We start from the raw sequence: 23,497 nt of genomic DNA on the forward strand, positions 1-23,497 counted from the left end.
TAAGACAAGAAAGGATGCCCCAAATTAAAAAACACCAGATACTTGCCCATAATTTTGCTCTTCAGTTACACCAAAGCTCTTGCTTTTCAAACTTAGAGAATGTACCAGTATGAATTTTTAAGTCCTATTAATTTCAATTGGATCAGTTTGAGCATTCAGATCATCTTCCCCTTCAAATCAATGGGATTTTAAAAGGATTAATTCAAGTGGTTCATGCCCATGATCCTCATATAGTACCTCCAGAGAAGTTCATATATATAAACATATCACACACACACATCTGTATATGTATATAACATTTTCCCTGATATAATAATTTCCCCCGATATAATTTCCCTGAATAATAAGAATCATGAGACCTTATAGAAAGTCAACTCTAATAGAATGCTGCAGACATCAACTCTTCTAAAAATTAGTAGCTCTAAATAAAATGTGCATCATTAAGTACATATAACTGCCCAGGAGAAAAGAATGAACTCACAGGATGATAATGGCCCATTCAACTTCTAAAGAAAATACAAACCACACACCTCAAGTTTAATTTTATGCAGAGTTTAAAGATGTTAAACAGCTGCTTTACTCCACAAATTTGATAATTCAGGCCATTTCCCAGCAAGTTTCATAAACACCTTTCTAATTTCATGCACAAGCGGCATCATTAACTTAATGGCATTCCTCTGATATGGCCAAGCATTTTCTTAATGTAACTTGATGTGAGACAAAATAAGGATACTACATAATGCTTTCCTGTGGTTCTCTGTTAGGCACTGAACAGGAAAAGAATCTTGTGAAAACAATTCTACAAATTCAACAGCTTATTTTTCACCCTGTTCCTTTCCTACCAAAGGTTAGACAACATCGTGGCTATTCAGACTGAGATACAGCCGCTCTGTACACAACAATGGTGTGGTGCATCCAAATCTGTCTCCAGGATTTGTTAGTCAATATGTTATTTTCCTCCTTTCCTCCTTGCACTTCTCCTGCTGTTTCTTTACCTTGAATGATCAGCTGTAACGAGCTGAAGTTTTCATTTCTCATTATGTGACCTAAATATGAGAATATTTCTGCATTATATGTGTTTTATAATTTCTGCATTATATGTGTTTTATAATTTCTTGGTCTTTATTCATTTTTCCTACTTTCCTACCTTCACTGAGTCACCTTCTCAAACCAAGAAACGTGTATCCACATTTTAATTACTTTTTTTGGAAAATTCATAAAGATATTTTTTCAATTCATAGAGTAGAGATGATATCACACAGCAGCACACAATGCATGTACTCAAAGCCAATTTTAATTTTTTTGTTCTACATTATTCTTCTTGAAGCCGCTCAAGGCCATCTGACTTTTACTGATCAGGGCAAATTCACCTAATTAGGGCAGCAGTTCTAAGGTTTTTTTAACTGAGTGTATTCCTCATTTCATTTTTTAATAGTCTTCCAAATACAACTTACAATGGAAAAACGATTCAACAGCTTATCTATTCATAAAATGACAATAAATAAAAATATATAATAATATACTTGAAAAAATAGTGTTGCAATATCCATCAGCAGTAAACACCAAAAAAGGTGAAACAAGCAATGATGAAGAGGTGAGTTTTAAAATTCTCTTAGAAGCAGCAGTACACAAGGTCAGCAACATGTCTTCTGTGAAAGGATTTGACAGGATGGGGGCCACTGGTGGGAAAGCTCCCCAACTACTAAATCAAGCTTATTTAGCAGCAGATAGGAATGGGACTTGAAGGGACGTGGTGGCGCTGCGTGTTAAACCGCAGAAGCCTCTGTGAGGGCATGGTCAGAAGACCAGCAGTGGTAAGATCTAATCCACGTGATGGAGTGAGCTCCCATCGCTTGTCCCAACTCCTGCCAACCTAGCAGCTCAAAAGCATGTAAAACTGTGAGTAGATAAATAGGTACCACCACGGTGGGAAGGTAATGGCGTTCCATGTCTAGTTGCGCTGGCCACATGACCATGGAAACTGTCTACGGACAAACTCTGGCTCTACAGCTTGGAGACGGGGTTTAGCACCACCCCCTAGAGTCGGACACGACTGGACTAAATGTCAAGGGGAACCTTTACCTAGGAATGGGACTTAGAAACAAAAGGGGGGGGGTTCTTTTGCTTTGGGATTTCTTTGCTTGTTTCTGAAAGAGATTCCTTTAAACACAAAGGATTCATTTAAATAAAAGAGGAGAACACAAAAATGTGTGGATTTTCATGTTTCCCTCTTTTGTTAAATTCTTCCTTCACCCAAATTGCCAAGGAAATTTTCCCTGGCTTGCCATAGTCACCATGCACTGCTATGTGCCTCCTTGCCCACCAGTCCCATTCTCTCCCCTCCCTTGCTTCATCTCACCACCAGCATGTACCTCTTTGTCCACCACCCCTGCTTTTTCCCCTTCCTTTGCTTGCTTCACCCCTCACTGTAGGCCTTCTTTGTCTTGCTACCGCCATACTCCTCCTCGCTTCACCAGCCTGCTCTAATCCTTCCCTCTCTTTGCCTCACCACTGTGGCCATTGTACTCCCTGTCTTGCCAGCCTCACTCTTTCCCCTTCCACTCCTCTTGATGCCATCAGGCACTTCCTTAACAAATGAGGAAAAAGAAAAGAAAATGACCCCAAAGTGGCACCCACTTTTGTTATAAATGAAAGGGGAAGTGTGAAAAAAATGCAAGTGGCAATCCCCCAAAGAAACAGGGGAAAAACAAAAATAAAAGTTTCCACTGCAAACCAATGAATAGTGTTTCCAAAGTTTATTTTAAAACTTGGGTGAATTCATATGGGTTAGGTCATCTTTCACATCAGTTGGGCCCAAATCATTTGAAGCGTTGGATATCAAAAGCAGCATTTTGAATTGGCCTTGGAAATATACTGCAAGGCCTGGTAGATAATATAGCCCAGTAAGTCTTTGTTGCAGCTAGATAGTCAGAGCAAACAATGCTGATAATAAGTTCTGAGCCATCTTCAAAGGCAACCCTCAACTGTTATAGACCAAACATACTAACAACAATCCCTCCAAATGTAACCCTAGAAAGTCCTGGGAAAGGTGCTGACTACTAAAGAATAATAAGTATTGAGCCAAAGTTTCATAGAGGACATTTTGCTAATAAGTATTCTGATATGTTCTTACTTTCCTGATAATAGAAGATTACTTTGAATAATTATTTCCAAAAAAAGAGCTTCTATTGTTTTTAGGATTGTCTCTTAACCAACAAGCAACCTCATGATATCTGAGAAAGACATTAGGTACAGGGAAATGTGGAGGAAGCAAAATGGTGGCCAGTCTGCCAATCAGTGTATAGTGGACAAGACCTCCAAGTATTTTCTGAGTGCTATTGCAACCTCAGCTAACCCTCTCTGGCCTTCTTGTTTATTTATCATTTATTTATTTATTCTCTTTAAGCTTAGTTGCCATCCTCATGATACCTGAGAGAAATATGGACGTTGACTAGAAAAGTTGGTCCGCAATATCTGTTTGTATTTGAAGTTGGGTTCCTCTTGAATGGGCAAGTAGCAGGCATTAACTTTTCAAAAACAAACAAACAAAAAACCCACATTGCTTCTTATTTGTTGGCATGGATTGATCCAGCTGCTTACATTTTTGGATTCTCCTGGCAGGGCAGATGGTTATAGCTACTGATATGACAAGCATCTGCACTTCCACATTTACTACTACACCATGACTGCCAACACAGAGTAGTGGCTGTTCCCACTTGCAATGGAAAAAGCAAAAACAAAACAGAACAAAAAACATCCCTAGGCAGTAAAGAATAAAACTTTGCTACAACCATTGCTAATGAAGAACCTCGCCTCTAAGAAACAACAAAGAATTTTTCTTTCCTTGGGAGAAATTCAATAAATCCTTCACCCCAGTTTCTCTGCCCACAAATATAGTGGGGAATTTCAAAAGGCTATTTCAGAAGGAATGGAGTAGCCCTCATAGTCAACAAAAGAGTGGGAAAAGCTGTAATGGGATACAATCTCAAAAATGATAGAATGATGTCAATACGAATCCAAGGCGGACCTTTCAACATCACAATAATCCAAGTTTATGCACCAACCAGCATTGCTGAGGAGACTGAAATTGAACAATTCTATGAAGATTTACAACACCTTCTAGAACTGACACCAAAGAAAGATGTTCTTCTCATTCTAGGGGACTGGAATGCTAAAGTAGGGAGCCAAGAGATAAAAGGAACAACAGGGAAGTTTGGCCTTGGAGTTCAGAACGAAGCAGGACAAAGGCTAATAGAGTTTTGTCAAGAGAATAAGCTGGTCATCACAAACACTCTTTTCCAACAACACAAGAGGCGACTCTATACATGGAAATCACCAGATGGGCAATATCGAAATCAGATTGATTATATTCTCTGCAGCCAAAGATGGAGAAGCTCTATACAGTCAGCAAAAACAAGACCTGGAGCTGACTGCGGTTCTGATCATCAGCTTCTCATAGCAAAATTCAAGCTTAGACTGAAGAGATTAGGAAAAACCACTGGGCCACTCAGGTATAATCTAAACCAAATCCCTTATGAATACACAGTGGAAGTAAAGAACAGATTTAAGGAACTAGATTTGGTGGACAGAGTGCCTGAAGAACTTTGGATAGAGGCTCGTAACATTGTCCAGGAGGCAGCAACGAAAACCATCCCAAAGAAAAGGAAATGCAAGAAAGCAAAGTGGCTGTCCAACGAGGCCTTAGAAATAGCAGAGAGGAGAAGGGAAGCAAAATGCAAGGGAGATAGGGAAAGTTACAGAAACATGAATTCAGACTTCCAAAGAATAGCAAGGAGAGACAAGAGGGCCTTCTTAAATGAACAATGCAAAGAAATAGAGGAAGATAACAGAAAAGGAAAGACCAGAGATCTGTTCAGGAAAATTGGACATATTAGAGGAACATTTTACGCAAAGATGAACATGATAAAAGACAAAAATGGGAGGGACCTAACAGAAGCAGAAGACGTCAAGAAGAGGTGGCAAGAATACACAGAGGAATTATATCAGAGAGATTTGGATATCCCGGACAACCCAGACAATGTAGTTGCTGACCTTGAGCCAGACATCCTGGAGAGCGAAGTCAAGTGGGCCTTAGAAAGCCTGGCTAACAACAAGGCCAGTGGAGGTGATGGCATTCCAGTTGAACTATTTAAAATCTTGAAAGATGATGCTGTTAAGGTGCTACATTCAATATGCCAGCAAGTTTGGAAAACTCAACAGTGGCCAGAGGATTGGAAAAGATCAGTCTACATCCCAATCCCAAAGAAAGGCAGTGCCAAAGAATGCTCCAACTACCGTACAATTGCACTCATTTCGCACGCTAGCAAGGTTATGCTCAAAATCCTCCAAGGTAGGCTTCAGCAGTATGTGGACCGAGAACTCCCAGAAGTACAAGCTGGATTCCGAAGAGGCAGAGGAACTCGAGACCAAATTGCTAACTTGCGCTGGATTATGGAGAAAGCCAGAGAGTTCCAGAAAAATATCTACTTCTGCTTCATTGACTATGCGAAAGCCTTTGACTGTGTGGACCACAGCAAACTATGGCAAGTTCTTAAAGAAATGGGAGTGCCTGACCACTTTATCTGTCTCCTGAGAAACCTATATGTGGGACAGGAAGCAACAGTTAGAACTGGTCATGGAACAACGGATTGGTTCAAAATTGGGAAAGGAGTACGGCAAGGCTGTATATTGTCCCCCAGCTTGTTTAACTTATATGCAGAATACATCATGCGGAAGGCTGGACTGGAAGAAACCCAAGCCGGAATTAAGATTGCCGGAAGAAATATCAACAACCTCCGATATGCAGATGATACCACTCTGATGGCAGAAAGTGAGGAGGAATTAAAGAACCTTGTAATGAGAGTGAAAGAGGAGAGTGCAAAAAACGGTCTGAAACTCAACATCAAAAAAACTAAGATCATGGCCACTGGTCCCATCACCTCCTGGGAAATAGAAGGGGAAGATATGGAGGCAGTGTCAAATTTTATCTTCCTGGGCTCCATGATCACTGCAGATGGAGACAGCAGCCCTGAAATTAAAAGGCGCCTTCTTCTTGGGAGGAAAGCGATGACAAATCTTGACAGCATCTTGAAAAGCAGAGACATCACCTTGCCAACAAAAGTCCGAATAGTCAAAGCTATGGTTTTTCCTGTCGTGATGTATGGAAGTGAGAGCTGGACCATAAAGAAAGCAGACCGCCGAAGAATTGATGCCTTTGAATTGTGGTGCTGGAGGAGACTCTTGAGAATCCCCTGGACTGCAAGGAGAACAAACCTATCAGTTCTAAAGGAAATCAACCCTGAATGCTCACTTGAAGGACAGATCCTGAAGCTGAGGCTCCAGTACTTTGGCCATCTCATGAGAAGAAAAGAGTCCTTGGAAAAAACCTTGATGTTAGGAAGGTGTGATGGCAAGAGGAGAAGGGGACGACCGAGGATGAGATGGCTGGACAGTGTCTGCGAAGCAACCAACAATTATTGTAAGCCGCCCAGAGACCTCTGGGTAGAGTGGGCGGCATATAAATAAAATAAAATAAATAAATAAATAAATAAACATGAACCTGACACAACTCCGGGAGGCAGTAGAAGACAGGAGGGCCTGGCGTGCTCTGGTCCATGGGGTCACGAAGAGTCGGACACGACTAAACGACTAAACACACATTTCAGTATAGCTATATTCCGAATACCAGCTGAATTATTCTGTGCAGATCAGGAGATTCCCACACCTGAAATACTTTCATTTATATAAACTAAAACCTATCTGGATTATGTTATCCCCTCTCCACCCAGTACAAGGAAAGGTAGCTAACAATTAATGGAAAGTGTTTCATCTAACACAATTATAATATGAACAAAGGCGAACTTACTTGATGTAATATGGAACTTTGTTATGTGAGACTGATCTCTGCCATGGTAGCTGAACAGAGGCTGTAGGAAAAAAAATACAGGGCACAATTACAAAATAGATTAAATATTGGTAATAAGCATACACAGACACACAAACAGAGATGTATTTGGACTATATAATCAAGATCAGAATGTGGGGAACTAATCTAGGATCCAGACATGCAGATTTCTCTCTCTCCTGGAAAGAGTTCTATAAATATCATCAACACTTCTCATCTAGTACATCAAAATCTACAGCAACTTTTCTGTGGTCATCATGGATAATCATGGATTGTTGGAAGCGGCTGAAAGTGTGATACGAAGTAAACAACACAGTGCTCCTTTTAGATTCTTATATAACAATGTTATACATGTCTAGGTCCCTTTGAGTTCAATGGGGTGCACTCTCACAAAGTTGGGTATTTAGGATGGCCATCAACCAAAACCATTCGTCTCTCTCTCTCTCTCTCTCTCTCTCTCACATCATCAAACAGGTGAATCAAGCAAGGTAAAAGGAAGTTTCGATGCTACCCTCACATTCAAACTGTGGTAAGTTACCTTTTTTCCTGCCCTTGCTCAATATTACAATGTGGTGATAGCTGTACATGAATAAGTGCTTTCCCTACGGTATCATGAATTTCTCTAGGAGCAGAGGATGACCTGTGAGCACTCGTTCTAATGCCATCAAAGCACAGACTTTATGTGACAGAAGGGAAGAAACTCAGTGGCCCTCATTTTCCTTTGATCTATCATGAATGCTCCACTGAAAAGTTTCAGGACCCAGGTTAATTGAACATTCAACACTTGAGAACAAAAATGTGGAAATGCAGCTCGTGATCTGCTTTGGTCAGATAAGAAGGATCTTAAGTTCCTTCAGAATAGCAGCCGGAAAAGTTCAGTGCTGGGTCTGTGTGGCCCTTCAAGGCTGTTTTGTTAGCCCTGGCCCCAAGAAACTCCTCTACCCTCAACCCCTAAATGGTTCTTCTTCCAAGAGGACTGATCCAGCCCTTAAGAGGCTGCAAAGCAGGTCTGTAATATTCAGCATCAAAATTATAAGTTTTTTTTTTTAAAAAAAAAACAGTGACTAACATCACTGACATCTGACTGCTCCACTCCCTTTCATAGGTTTGGGCAGTCCTAAGACCTGCTGAACGTGCCACCTCTGTATTAGAAGTACCAAGGGCCAGACGTGACTAGGCCACTAGTTCTTCCAGGATGGAACTGAACAGAGAGGAGAAATTAAGCCTTTGGCCAGTGTCAAACAAGGTAGGGCTGAGGGATGTGGATATAAAAGTCTGTCCTTTTTGCTATAGGCCTTTCTCGAGAGAAGACGTGGGCTCAGTTTCACTGTGTAAGCTTCAAAAGGGAAACTGCTGTTTACTGATATAGTACCTTCACAATTCTCTCTTCCATTAAAGACAACTATACAGTAGCAATACAAAACAAGGAAACAAATATTATGTGGCCAGCAGAAAAAAAGCAGTCAGAGGGCTGGGTCTCTCTCCAGATGACAAATCTTAATCATAAGATGAAACAGCATTGAAGACGTTGCAAAGTGAGCTCCCTAGCAAAGAGAACCATGTGTTCTTGTACTGGTTTTCATACATGACAATTTCTGAGCAAAATAAATGTCCATCAATATCTTCTTTATTTCCCTCAGTACAAGTTACTAGAAGTGCAGGTACTGGCTACAGTCCTAGAAGTACCTATCATTTGATCACCACAGAAGCATCTCATAGTATTCCAAATTCTATTAAGGTATTTTCTTTGTGACACAATGAATAAAATTTCTTTGGTTTTAAAATGTCTAATTACTCTAGGCAAACATTGCATTGTCCATATCTGAAAGTTTGGTCCTGGTTATGCACAATTTTCTAAACCTGGCATGAGTAATCTTGGGGTTGCAGCCACATAGGCCCTACTTGGACAAAAAGAAACATGAACTATACAAGTATCCCAATTATTTTCTCAGAAGTCCCTGCAACCACTTTTCACCCCTCAAAATAAGAGCACAATAACACACATAATCTCTTACTAGCACTCACTGGAAAGAAAATTTTGAGATGCAGGCCCACAATCCCAGTGTGCTTCCTGCAGCAATTTAAGGCGATCCTCTACAGATATCTGTATGTATAAACATATACAAGCAAGAACATTAGTAAAGACTACAAAGCAACTATTCCAACAGTCAATATTGAAAACAATGTTCTACAAATATTTTTAGAGAACAGACTTAGATGTAACTGCTGATCACCCTGCCCACTTACATCTGTTCAATTGTTTTTAGTGCTTAAATATAAGTCAAGTAATGATTTCTCTGTAAGCAATACAAATCAATAACAAAGAAGATTTTCACAGAGACTAATACTGCCCATTGAAATCTCTGCTTCCTTCTCCTCTTCCCTTGTCTAAATGTCTGCAGTCAGCATGCCTCATTTTGATGCTATTGATCTTACAGCTGTCTTTACAAGGAACCACTTTGGAGCATGCTGTTTTGCTGGCTGACAGGATGGGTAGACATCCTCCTGGTTTACTAATTAAACCGCTCTTGCACATACAGCGGGAGCTTGGCTCTATAAGGGATAAAAATCACTCCAAAAACAAAATTACATTGCAAGGAACACAGAGATGTCTCAAAAACGTTAATATTTTCACCCTCTCAGGACATATCGCATCTCAGCAGAGTATATCTAAACTCTGCAGGTTGCAGATGTCAAACATAAAAGAGCAATCCCCCCTGCTTTCAAACATTTCGCATTTCCCTTCTCCCCCATACCGTGGCAAAAATGTGGTTTTGACTCAGAAACACCCCCCCCCCCAAAAAAGGGACAATTTCAGATTATCCAGTCATTAGGGATTACTAGACAGTTTTGGTGGAGACAGAAATGTATCCATTATACATCATCCAAACTTTGAAATTGATGATGGTATCTCGAATGGATAGCTTTCCAACCCACACTAGGCCCTGTCATGCAAAGCACAAGCAACACTTGCTTAATTATAGCAGATGTCCCCAGCCATGAACTATTCCAGGCCTCACACCCTCCCAGGCCTGGAAGGTGATGACAGCCATCTGTCATTAAGCGCTGCCTTGGAATGTCCCTAGGGTGTATTGTACTTATCTAGGACAAGCTCATAAGCCACCAGAAGATAGCTAGACCTGCATTCAGTAATGGTTTGCTTTGGGCCATTTGAAAATAAAGCTGCCACTTTTACAAGAATGGTTCTTTTTCATTCCACACCATTCCACCCATGGCCCAGTAAATACACATGCATTTAAGATGGCCTTGATAGGTGTAGATGAAGGATGGGTTACAAAACGTAAAATACATAAATTTGTTGATAACCATCACCTACAGAGACTCTGTACAGTTTACAAAACTGATACAAATTATACAGGCTAAAATTATGTAATGTGTCTTCAGAGATTAATTCTTTCCTCCAGGTAAGCTACACTGCTATAGATAACAGAAAAAAGGTTATCAGTCAAAGAAAAAAGACTCCAATTTCTAAAGTTGGTGGTGTGACCATCAACCTCCAGGTACACTACAATGGATCATTTTACAAATAACATTAAGCACTGTCACTGGCTTTCGTTTTCCCTCTCCATCCCATTGTCCTTTTGTATTGTATATTTTAGATTATAAACCTGAGTGTGACTATCTTGCTTTGACTGACTTATAAGCTGGTCTAGAATTACTTGTCAGAGCATCTCTCCTTAATGTCATCTGCCCATCCCAGTCGAGGCTCCTCTGTGTGGCCACCCCAAGAGAGGCCCATAAATCCTCTACAAGAGGTAAGGCCTTCTTCATGGTGGCTCCAACTTTATGGAGCCAGCTTCCAAAGGAGCTCCGCCTAGCCCCCTTCCTGTGGACTTTAAGGAAGGAATTAAAGACATTGCTTTTCAGGGCTTTCCACACTGACCCCAGCTGACCACCTTCCCTCTCTTTTTCTTCCCCCTCCTCTTCTTCCCTCCCCTCTTTTCCTCCATCCACTTTGGGATTAGTTAGTGCCATCTGGTTTTTTTAGGTTTTTAACATCTGTATTTTTATTTTTATTATTTTTGTTTTCTATTTTACAAGTGGGATACAAACTGAATGAATGAGTGAGTGAGTGAGTGAATGAATGAATATTTCCAGCTGATAAACAGAGTATAACTTGTTTAAGTTAATTAATTAAGCAGCAAAGAAATTATTCCTCTTGAAAATAAAAAGAAGAGGAGGTGAACATGCTCTGCAATATTAATCCATAATAGAACAGGATACCTGCAAAAGCTTCCAGCGCATATTGAGATCATCTAGCTGTCGTGATATCTTTAAGGATGGATGAAGATCAAGCGGTGAGAGCTGACTGGATAAATCGTTGACAGCTTTAACTTTCAGGTTGATTGGTGCAATTTCTTCTCTAAATGCCTGGGAACAGTAAACATACACCTGTTCTCAATAAATCATCTCAAAGCAGAGTCACAGCCAGTAGGCAGCACATGGAAATGAGCACACTCATTCATTCTCTGTAAAGTTCTTAACCAGTGGCCTCTCCTTAAAGGTTTATGTACTACTGTAAAAACAAACAAATGCTGTGAAACATTAGGAAAAAATATGTAAAATTCCTGACATGTAACAGGAAACAAACAGTCACTAAGTAAATAATGGGGGGGGAGGAAATTTTTTTTCACCCTCACTGGGAACTTTTAAGCGATTATTTAAAACATTTTTATTCAGACAGGCCTTCCCAGACTCTACTTTATCTTGATTCAACAGTTAATGTTCAACCCCACCATCTTTTTCCTTTTCCTATTTTCATTTTAATATTTACTGATACTGTATTATTTTAATTTGTTTAATAGTGTATTGATTACTTTATATTTTGTCCTGTTATTGTTTATATATATATATATACTCTGTTTTAAACCACCCAGAGTGGGCTGGGTTGCCAGATGGGCAGTATAGAAATCAAAGAAATAAAAAAATAAGTAAGAAGGAAAACAAGACAATGGTACTTGAGTGTTCTTGAGCTTCACCTGCAAGTATCAGAACTCACAGCATTTCAATTTATTCAAGGTCCTTCTTCACTTGGAAAACTGTATGCTGTATCAGTAAACTATGAAATTAAAAGTAAGTTTTCTCATCAGCTGAAGGCCCTTGGCACTTTGAAATCATCAGCAGAATTTCCCTACTGCTCACCACGAATTCTTCCAGGTCAGTCAATTTCAATATTGCTTTTGCTTTTGAGATTGCCAGTAGGCCAACCTAAGTCTCAACAGATGATCCCATTTTTCCTTTGCTGAAGAACATTACAATCCTTTCTTTGCCTTCTTTAATACAATCATCAGTAAGAGATGACATATTGCCTTTAAAAAGCAGAGGTATTTCCACTAGTCTGGATCAGCATTTTTATGTATTTATATTAAAATAAGAAAGAGAAGATGGTTGTATCATCCTTGAAGCAACAGTAGTGAAGATGTAAGTGAGGTCTGATCAAGTCCTGCCGGGATAACAATCAAGCTTCACTAATTTATGAATTAATTATTTGAACCAAGAATGCAACATGGGGAATGGTATTGTATTGTCATGTATAAAGTTATGTTACACTAAATCACTCATTTCCCCCCTCTTAGATTATCTATGAATAGACAGACAATAAGTATCCAGGTGCAATAAAAGTTCACTTCAGTATAATACTTCTTTATATTCTTTGCCCTCCAGTTTTCTACAGTCTAGGATTTCTAGACTTGCAGCCATATGATATATGAAAGCCTATGCTTGCACAGTGGAACATACTGGGAATTACCTGGAACTGTATTTATTTTCCTTCATTGGAAGGTAACCACAAGGATTTTCCAGCTTTGAAATATTATAACTGCACTCACATTTTACATTTACCTTCAAATGCTACCAGGCAAGGCCAAAATATAGTTCGTTGTTATTGTTGCTTTTTAAAAAATGGCAATTCAGTTAAACAATGAGATGACAAACTGATGCTGCAAAAATCAAGATACCCCCAAAGGTTAGCCTAAACAGCAACAGCTGGCTATCTTATTAAGAATGCAGTGACCTGTAAAGAGCTGTAAATGCTCAGGGAATATGTCCTCTGAGTTCTTCATAGGTACCTCTGCCTCCCTCTAGTCATGTCATTCTTCCTAGGCACACCTTTTACTCCTTTGTACCTCCTCCTGCCACCACACTGCTGCTGCAATTTTTTTTAAGGTTGCAAAGTGGTATCAACTATGCATGAGTTCCAAATAAAGTACATGAAATGATTCACGACTTGAGTTTATTTTATCAACATGCCTCTTTTACCCTGGATGCAGGAAAAGTAAGGAGATAGTATAAATCATGAATATCTAAGTACAGTTTTGCATTGCCAGTATTAAAAATTTCAAAGGGACATTCATTAAGTTTATATTGCATTCATAAGAGCATTTGTGCTTACTCTTGTTTTATCCATGTGATCCTGTAATGAGTCAACCAGTAGCTCTCCAACAGGTTTCCAACAGTTCCGCACATTCTCTGCCTCTCTCAAGTCAGCATCGAGGTCATCCATAGAACACTGCAAATCCTTCAGCTTCTCTAGGGCTTTGTCCACTTGTTTCTGCCAACTGTTGGCACAGGCGTTGAGGCTTTCCCACTTCTCTTTCACTTCAACAGACTGCTTACGCATTGCTTTGGCAATCTTCTGTGCTTTTTCTTCAGGGGTTAACTCTGTAACAAAAAAACCCAGCTCTTATTACACTTCTAAAATAAGGGTACAATTTTTAAAAAACTGTCAGTTATTATTAAGCGGTGGTCTGCAACTCCCTCCAGCCATTCTGTGGACCACCCCATGCACTCTGAGGTGGCCCTTGAGACAAGGCCAAATTAACAAAGAAAAATACTAAAGACCTTTTTCAGGAACAGTATTCAAACATGGCCAGATTTCAAATAAAAACTCAACTACTGTACTTCACTACTCCAATGGTGGCTGAGCTGAAGGGTAATCCCATAAATAATTATTGATAACTATATTTAACACAACATTTAGAACGACTGGAAGAGAGACTTTCCAAGCCACCAGTCAGAAGAGAATATCATTGGTGAAAGAAGTGTGTTAAACTGATAAGATTTAAATGCTACCTGCAGTACCAACTGCCTACAACAGCAAACAAATTAAAACTGTTAACACTATCAGTCAGAAAAAAACATACCACCATATCAGAGATACTAGTGAAATGTGCAGGACTCGGACTTAGAAACAGGTTTCGGACGTTCATTAACACTTCCTTCAAAAGAAAGGGTCTAGCACTTAGAAGCCTAAACATGATTTTGTTCCTTGGTATATAAAACCAGATCTGGAAAAAGTCTTCCTGGCTTAAGCCCTCCTTTGAAGAAATGCTCCTGAAAAAACTGATGAAGGAGATAAAAAGTCCACTTCTACAGGGAAGCCTTTCACTTGCCCTCAAGAGATGGTTTACTGTCCCACCCTCTGCACCCTCTGAATATGAAGAGCTATTCTTCAAAGGCAAGAGGCAGGAAAGGAGATCTTACAGCTGCTTTGAAGACCTAGGACTGGGGAAACTGGGATGCAAAAGTTCACTCTTGTAACAAGTGCTCCAAAGGGGTGTGTGGAGGATGTCACCCAGCAATAGCTTTTTTGCTAATAGCAGCTGAGAGCAATAGGGTATCTAGGAAAGCGGAGAGGACTGATGTGGAGGGCAACATTATTTATAAGCCTTGGAAAAGTTTGTAAAATACATGAAGCCATTGCCATTTTTGAAGATGCCCCCCCCAAAAAAGAAGTCTCAATTCATTTACAATTTTACAAGTCTATTGATTACAAGCAGGAACCAGCTCTGTAATGTAAACCTTACTATTTCTGGATCCAAGAAGCATTGTAACGGAATGATAGTGAAATGCTAGCTGGCTGGATAGCTCAGTGGTTTAGGCCTCTGGCTGCAGAGCCAGAGGCTGTGAGTTCTATTCCCCACTGTGCAGGAGAGGTAGGCTTGCAGCCTTGGGCAAAAGCTGCACAGTCCCAGGGCATCTCCAGAAGAAGGGAACAGTAAACCACCTCTGTGTAGTCTCTACCTAGAAAACTCTGGAAATAGTAGCCAGAAATCAGAACTTGACAGCACACAATTATATTATTAACAAAATGTTAAAGATAATGCAAATTCCATGTGTTTATCAATAAGCATAAACAAGCTAAACTCAAAGAAGAGTGTTAGTTCTGTGTTGAAAAGGTAATAGAGGCTTTTACTTCATCATAATGGTCAGGAGTTTACAATTAGCCAACTGCTGAAGATTATGATCACTCTCTGGTTCAAAAAAAATCTTGGGTCCAATTCCAGCAAGGTAGATTGCACTTAAAAGTTACTATAAATACATATTTTATTTCAAGGTTTTTAATGTCACAAAATAATCTTCACCAACTTTCTCATTAAGTATTGTTAAGATAATCAGGATTTCTGTTTAACCACACCATGAAACTATTATTTGAATTAAATTTTAGATTTTGGATTAACCCAAACCCTACTTAATCTTAAACGCAGTTGATGATATAAGGAAATATTTTGAAGGCTGCTAGCAAAGAAGAATGAACTATAATGGAGCACATTCCAAGGCCATTTAATCAAATTCTTACTCTTAGTTAGAGTTTGAACAAACAGGACTTTTTCAAAAGTCGATACTTACATAAGACACATGGCCTGAAATCCTGTTTCTTAGTGTAACAACTGAAGTAGGTTCATTGAGTCAGTGGAGACTCAATGTGAACCATCTCCTCTACATGTTCCATTGATTCACTGGGCTTACTGTAGTTGGAACATACTACGTCAAGCCCAATTTCAACCACCAGTTCAGTGGCAGGAATTCTGTTGCTTTGTGTAGTAAGTTATACTGGAGGAGGCCTATTGAATCAGTGGGGATTTGGTGAGTCAACTTCACTTCAGTAGAAGTTAAAATAATTCAAATGGGCCTACCCTAAACTTATTACAATAAAGGAAATAGCAACTAGAGTAGGCCCATTTGAATCAACAGAACTTACAAGGGAGTTAATTCACCAAATCCCCTTTGATTCAGTGAGCCTACTCTAGTGCAATTTACAATGCTAAGCAACAGGATTTCAGCCACTGTACCTCATTTAACTGGAAGTAGCATGTACTGTATTATTTTCAATTTTAAAAAGGAAAACTTATTTCATAATATTGTTATTTTAGAATTTTAAGGACTGACCTATATAAAATTATATGTGATGGTGATCACTACCATATATGGCTTTTAAAATGGACTAGACAACTTCATAAAGGGCAAATTTATCAGTGATTGGTAGCCAGGATAGCTAATATACAACCTAGAGGTTTGAAGAGGCTTATCTTTGAGTTGCCAGGGAAGAACGGAAGAAAATCATTTCTCTTTGTATCTTTTTGTGAACTTCCTTGAAGTATCTGGTTCACTAAAATGACTTTTAGTCAGAGTTTGGAAAACCTGTGATTTTGGACTATACCTCCCAGAATCTTCCAGTCAGCCTTGCCACTTTCTGCACTGGTTGGGGATTCTGGTAGCCCAAAGAAGGCAACTTATCCAAACTCTGGTAATAGGATGCTATACCAGATGGACCTTTGGTCTGAAACACAATTTTTGCGTTTCTGTTCTCATTACAAAAGCCAACAGCTTTATAGGCTGGAAAGCAACCGAAACACAACTCATGAATCATGGCTTTGTAAATAGCTGAGGAAATCAGTTTGGGCCCAGTCTAAAAGGAGGAGCCAACAAAATCACAATGAGGGACATGGAGAAAGAAGAATTGGGCATACGTTTCACCAAAGGTATGTAATTTTATATGGTTTCCACCCTATAGTAATTAAGAGCAAGATTCTTCAGATTTTTTAGAAGACATTTGACAGGCAGGTTTAATTTAATGTTGCTAAGGACTACTGCACTTTTATATAGGTTGTATTCTTGTTTTGCGAGTCCTCGTTTTCTTTTCATATAAAAAGAAACAGGACTGCTTGTAAATTTGATTTCAAAAAGGCATTTATTGAAGCCAGACACATGCACTTTTATGAGCCATAAAGATGCTTGCAATCATTCCCTTAGATATGTTCATTCCTTTTGTGTCAACATGCTTGACATTCTGATGTTCCAGAATGTTTAATGAGTAAGCCATTAATTAATTCCTGAAAAGCTAAGACCACATTCATTATTACTGGGAGTGCTGAAAAGAAAAGTGTTAACAGACAAGAAATATGTCAGCATCAACAGTTTTTTGGGGGGAAAATGTTTTTTCACATACTGGCATGGTAATACTGAACTCATTTTTACTAAGGCAACCCTCCTCCAACTGTACACTAATAGTTTTCTCTCTTTTTGTGCTATGAAATATGTCTGTTTTTAATCAGGATTCATTATATTATCACCACTTCAACAGCTGCTCAGAAATTATGAAACACTCTGCTCACCCATCTATTTATTTGCTAAAGGAGAAGATATCTTAAGTGAACTTGTCAAAAGGCAAAGAGAGGGGATCCCATCTGTCTCCCTGCTCCAGTTTGGAAATTATTCAAAAGAAAGTTAATGTAGTTCTAAAGGTTTACTAAGTCTCTGGAGAAAATGCACAAGAATGGGATTTCAAAAACAATTTAATTTCCAAATAAGAATTTCTGCTTCTAGTTCATGCAAAAATGATAAACAATATGTAAGTGTGACTGCAATTGAGTACTAGCCTAAAACATGTGTGATGCAAATGCCTGTCCACCTTACTGAGATAATCAGGATTAGGGTTAGGAAGTAAAGGGTTAGTTTGAATAAGCAGTAGCTCTCAGTCTGTAGATGCTTGGCTTTCAACTCCTAGAAGTCTATCCACTACAGCCAACAGTAAGCGATTCTTGGAGCTCAAGTCCGAAACAGGTGAAAGACAAAGGCTGAGAACCAGTCATCTAGACTGGTGGTTCTGAACCTTTTTGAAAGAAATGCCCCCTTGAGCCATTGAGGAAGTTATCATCGCCCCCCTGCCCACAGCGGTGGTGGCGGCAGCACCACATCCGCTGCCAGCACCAATTGCTCTGGATCCGCCTGCCTGATCCGGTGCCAGCACCGCGGCTGCAGCCACCTTCTCAGGTTTGGCTTGCTCTATCGCCCCCATATTGCCCCCCTTCTGTTCCTTTGCCCCCTCACTGCCCCTTTTCATTCCATCACCCCCCTGAAAAATGAAATCGCCCCCTGGGGGGGGTGATATTGCCCAGGTTAAGAACCACTGATCTAGACAGATTATTCTCTATACTGTAGTGCAGTGGTTCCCAACTTTGGATCCCCTTGGACTATAACTACCAGAAATCCTAGCCAGCAGAGGTAGTGGTGAAGACTTCTGGGAATTTAGTCCAAGAGCATCTGTAGACCCAAGGTTGAAACCAGTGACTGTTCTGGCTTAGCTGCCTTCTCCAACCTGCTATCTTCCATACATTTAGTGTCAGCTCCCATCAGCCCCCAGTCAGCATGAACAATAGCCTGGAAGTTTAGGAATTCTAGTCCAAAACATCTGGAGGACAAAAAATTGTAGAAGGCTGTATATTGGTCACTACCCTCCACTGAGTTGTGGCATTTAAATCCCAGCACCTTTATTCTGCCTCCTCCTCCTATACTGTATATTTATACACACACATATGTGCCCACATACAAAGCCTAAAGGAGGAACACTATTTTCTTCCCCTTGGGAGTTTCACTGGAAACCCTGTGAAGGTAGACATGATCTAGTGACACTTGAAGGATAGCAAACAGAAAAATGCTTGAAAAATTAAAGAGCTAAAAAGGAAAAGAGACAAGAAAAACCCAAGAACAAAATATCAATTCTGATCCATGAAAGCTCCCATTGAAGTAAACTGGTTTGTTTAAATGTCACTCTATTTTGCCCTCAGTTCGCCTCCCCTGTTTTTCCCTTTAACTTCACAAACATGCTGAGACAGACTAACAGAGCTACTTCTATGGAAAGAGGAAAATATTAACAGACAAGTCTTATAAAGTTTAACGGGCTGTTAATCTGTCTGTAGAATATTTTGGCTATGTTTCCTTTGAACTTAATAACATAGGAGAGGATCCAACATTGTTATAGCATTGATAGAATTGCCTTCCTTAGTGAAACTGGGAAGGGAGGCATTCTCCATCCCAGTCCCAGTACCCTAAAAGCTTGCCCAGGAGGGCTAGAGACTAAAACTTGAGGAGTCTGTTCTTGGATGATAAGCAAGGCTGCAAGAATGGAAGGAAGAAGAAGAAGTTATTACATGCCAGCAGATATCCACTATCTTGACACTGGATTTGGGCTAATATCTTCATGTTGGTTTTCCTACAGAAAAATTCCTACACATTTACTGCCCTAGATAAATAGAACATTATCTTTAAAAAAACAAAACAAAACAATTCATTAGGTCTCTAGGCATTCGCTTCTTGAATGCAAATAATGTGACTGACTATCAGCACTTCCAAAGTATCAAATAGAACTTTTGCAAGGCTATTAAGATCACAAAAGGAAGATGTCTCTTCTTTGTGTGTCTTCCTCATCAGCCTCCTAAGAAACATAAGTTTTGGTTTTAAAGCCTTCAAAGCAGGCCTGAGAGGTATTGGGTACAATAACAAATGCTGCCCCACAGTGGTTGCTACCATCATTCTTTAAACCTACAATATGCAACAGTGCCAGATGTTGTCTAACATAAATAAAGTGCTAGCATGTAAATGACTTGTAACAAATACTTCTCTAATGACTCAACTTAGATTTATTGTACTTTTTTGCATTTGCAATTAAAGAGTAAGACAGATGGTGAATGTTTAATTTAGAAGGACATATCTATCAAAATAACCTTTGCTACTGCATAATTGCCTGTTATTATCTGGGGGATTTCCCCAATACTTAGCAACTTGCTTCTAAAATCATTTATTGTGCCCTTCTCCCACCCAACATACCCTTCCTCTAATAGATAGTAGTTTGCCAACATATTGTTAGCAGGGTTTACCAAATGAAGTCTTAAGACATTCAGTGTGTCCCATTATTATTTGACCAAACAAGACCGTGCAATAGCTTTACAGAGCCACCTTCATGTAACAAGACAGGTGCATACAAATGTGCACTACATCCCGGCATCTTTAAGGGCAGAGAAGGCAAAGGAAAGGGCACTCAGACAAACAAAGTAAAAAGTAACAGGGATTACAAAGGGAAGAGACACTTCAGTGGGGGTGGCTTGCAAAGTGGGTGCAATGTTTGTCTTTGTGTACAAGAACAACACAGCATACACATGCAACAACTGCAAACTAGTGGCACTGTTGGAAGAAAAAGTGAAACTACTGGAGCAGTGACTGGCCACCCTTAAGGCTGTGAGGAGTATATAGAACAGAGCCATCAAGTGACATCAACCAAGACAGACATTGGAGGTGGAAGAAAAGCAAGACAAAGCAGAGGAAGAACATCTTGAGGACAGAATATACCTAGTGGAGGGAACACTGTGGTAAAGGGTCACATTTAGGAACAAAATAAGGAGGAGACGTTCTTCATCAATGGAATGGCAAAACCACTTTTAGATTCTTGAAGAGGGGTCTCACAGACAGCATGCAGAGAAAGACATATAGGAGACATTGCAGGAGGGCATAAGAGAGACTGAAACAAAGCCTAGCAGGGCTACTGAACTCACACCCTACAAAAAAGAAGAGCAATTGTAGTAGGGGACTCCCTACTGCATGGGGCTGAAACTGAAACTCACCAGGAAGATCCATGGACACACCAGGTATGCTGTCTCCCTGGAGGCTGGATTAGGGATGTGATGGAAGGATTGTCGTCACCCATAAAACCCACAGATGCCTATTCCTTTCTTCTCATCCATGTGGGGACAAATGACATAGCCAAGAGGAACAATGTAAAACCACATCAGACTTTGAAGCACTGGGAAGGAAATTCAAGGACTTTACGGCCCAGATTGTTTCCTTATCCTTCTTACCACTACTCAGAAGAGGAATGGAAAGGGAAATACTCCAGGTGAATGGCTGACTACGAAGGTGATGCCAACATAACGAATTTGAATTTTGGGGCCACAGTCTATGCTTCCTGGAAGATGGGACTTCTGGCAAGTGATGGACTATACCTCACAAGGACTGGGAAGAATGTGTTTGGCCACAACGTGTAGAATCTCATCTGGAGGGGTTTAAATTGAATTGAAAGGGGGAGGAAGATACAAGCTCTGAGGTAAAGATAGATGAAGACCTAGGCACAATAAGAGGAACAGACTGAACAGCTCTAATGAGGCTTAATAATCTTTACAAAAACATAGAAAGCAGACCACAAAACACACAGTCTCTCATGTCTTTTAACAAACGCCAGGAGTATGCGAACAACCACAAACCAGGATGCACCACCATAATAGAAAATCCCATAGACTTTCCATATACTCTGATTCCTGTTAGCAATAAAAATGTTGTCAAGCAACTACGTTTTGATTACTTCTTGTTACTCTATGATGCATCTACCTGCTTTTTTTTAGTTTAGCACTAACATGGCAATCTTAAAACCTATATTTCATGGATTTACGTTTTCCTAAATATGGTGCTTTAAGGTTGTAAAATACCTCTTTTTCTTCATTCATAACTTTGTCTTCCACACACTAGACTAGTAGGTCTGAATGAAACAACTTTGCAATGTTTATGTACAATGTGACCTTGTTCCTAGACTCTCTGGAAAACAGGCTGATTATCTCACAACATCTTTTCGTAAACAGCTGATCATGTTACAGTTTTAAAAGAACTTTCATTTTTAGGGCAACATTTCTGCACTCCTCTCAATACTTATAAGCACGAATTTTCAAATGCTGTCACCATAACTGTTCTAATCTGTATTCTGGACAAGAAGCTATTTTTATGACAAGAGTATGGAGAGATAGAATAGCTTCCTATAGGCCAAGGTATCAGACAAAGGTGCATTTTATCACCTTATCTGTTCAGTCTGTACACAGAACATATAATATAGAAACTGGACTAGATTAAGATGAGAGAAGAATAAAAATTGGTGGGACAATCATCAATATTTTAAGATATGCAGATGACACCATCTTACTGGCAGAATGCAACAATGACCTGAAATAACTTCTGATGAAACTGAAAGAAAAAAAGTGCCAAAGAAGGACTGCAGTTATTTATTATTTATTACTTTAATTTATATCCTGCCCCGTTAGTGCTGAAGCACTATTCTGGGCAGTTTACAAAAGATTAAAACCAAAACTCCACAAACTGTAAACACTAAAATATAACACAAGTAACAGTAACATAACAACAGCATAAAAACTAGTGGCACCAAATGAATTATTACAGAGAAGCGGAACCAAGACTGAAGTTGAACATTAAGAAGAGGAAAAACTACTTTGCCAGTCAGTTACACCACATGGCCCATCTTAATTTATGAACCACAACACAGTAATGTTTTTGAAGCAGCTGATGTTTCTTTTCTCTACATCACTGCTGAGCAGTGATGGGCAATATGTAGCCCCCTGAATATTGCTATTGTTGCCCTCGGTTGTCCCTAGACCTTCCATGGCTGAGGGGTATGTGCAGTAATTATGTGCAAAAATAAAGTGCACAACAGCCCTGTACTATCTGTTGTCATCTGCCAACAGGAAGCAGACCTTTGGCATTTTCTGGTTTCTTGGGGAAGAGGGGGTTGTTTTTCTGTGTTTTCAGGCCCAATGCAGTTTGAAGGTGATAACCTGGAATAAATAATGGGAAAGAATTCTCAACAGTTAACATAAGTGATCAAAACACCATTTCTGAAGCTTGGCATCAATGGAAACCTCTCTCCTGGGGCTACTATTACCTTGTATGGTATGAAGGGAAGGTCAAATGGTTACACTTACAGGGATTCTCAGGCAGGTGCACTACTTGAAGTTTCAAGACAACCTAAATAAGAGATTTTTTAATAATTTGTTTCTTCATAAATACGGTTAAGTTGAAACAAACCAGGTGTTAATTAGCTACTCCAAACCCAGCTGTTCTTTAAATGAAGCAATTTACCACTGTGTCACTTACAAACCTAATTTTCTCAACTGCTGAATGAACATTACTGATTACTGTCTCCTCATAATGCAATAGCTTGAATAAATTTAAACCTGGAAAATGTTTTTTCTTAAGAACTGTCTCAATTTAGATTGAAGTTGGATTATACATGCAATCTTTCATCAAAGCTTCCTAATGTAGCACAGCGTTCACCTCGCTGTTCAAAATAGCTTGCAACATGATCCAGTAAAAGAACCTCAGAAGAATTAGCCCACAGAAAACGTTCATTTATTTTAATCTGCAGGTGTGTATCAGGTAAAGCTATAGGAGAAGAAACTTTGAAAACAAAAGATGTCTGGAATAGAATAGCACAAAGTTTAGATAGATAGATAGACAGACAGACAGACAGACAGACAGACAGACAGAGAGATAGAGAAATACACACACACAATCATATTTCAATCATATATATATAGTGGTTCCTAATTAATGGGGAAGCTGAAAAACAAACCAGAAAAAGTTAATATTGAAATATGATTAATTGTTAACATACATATCAAAAGAAAGAAGAAATTATCACACTGAAGCAGCAGTCCTATACAGCAAGATAAAATTTGTTGG

At 39.4% G+C, this 23,497-nt stretch overlaps 1 protein-coding gene across 9 annotated transcripts in view; it reads right to left on the minus strand.

Moving 5' to 3' along the window:
* UTRN (utrophin) overlaps window positions 1-23,497 on the minus strand; it is a 431,410-nt gene that overhangs the window by 95,702 nt on the left and 312,211 nt on the right. For 5 of the 9 annotated variants that reach the window (XM_078383278.1, XM_078383279.1, XM_072995759.2 and 2 more), the window contains 4 exons: window positions 13,317-13,585; window positions 11,150-11,296; window positions 8,930-9,008; window positions 6,866-6,926 (listed from right to left, as the gene is read on the minus strand). In XM_078383278.1, coding sequence (XP_078239404.1) covers window positions 6,866-6,926; window positions 8,930-9,008; window positions 11,150-11,296; window positions 13,317-13,585 — 556 coding nt within the window. Of the gene's footprint in view, window positions 1-6,865; window positions 6,927-8,929; window positions 9,009-11,149; window positions 11,318-13,316; window positions 13,586-23,497 lie in introns of all 9 variants that reach the window. The other 4 variants (XM_072995753.2, XM_072995748.2, XM_072995744.2 and 1 more) reach the window with 1 other exon arrangement.

The sequence above is a fragment of the Pogona vitticeps genome, chromosome 1 (assembly GCF_051106095.1).
Source record: "Pogona vitticeps strain Pit_001003342236 chromosome 1, PviZW2.1, whole genome shotgun sequence".
In the NCBI taxonomy this organism is placed as follows: Eukaryota; Metazoa; Chordata; class Lepidosauria; order Squamata; family Agamidae; genus Pogona; species Pogona vitticeps.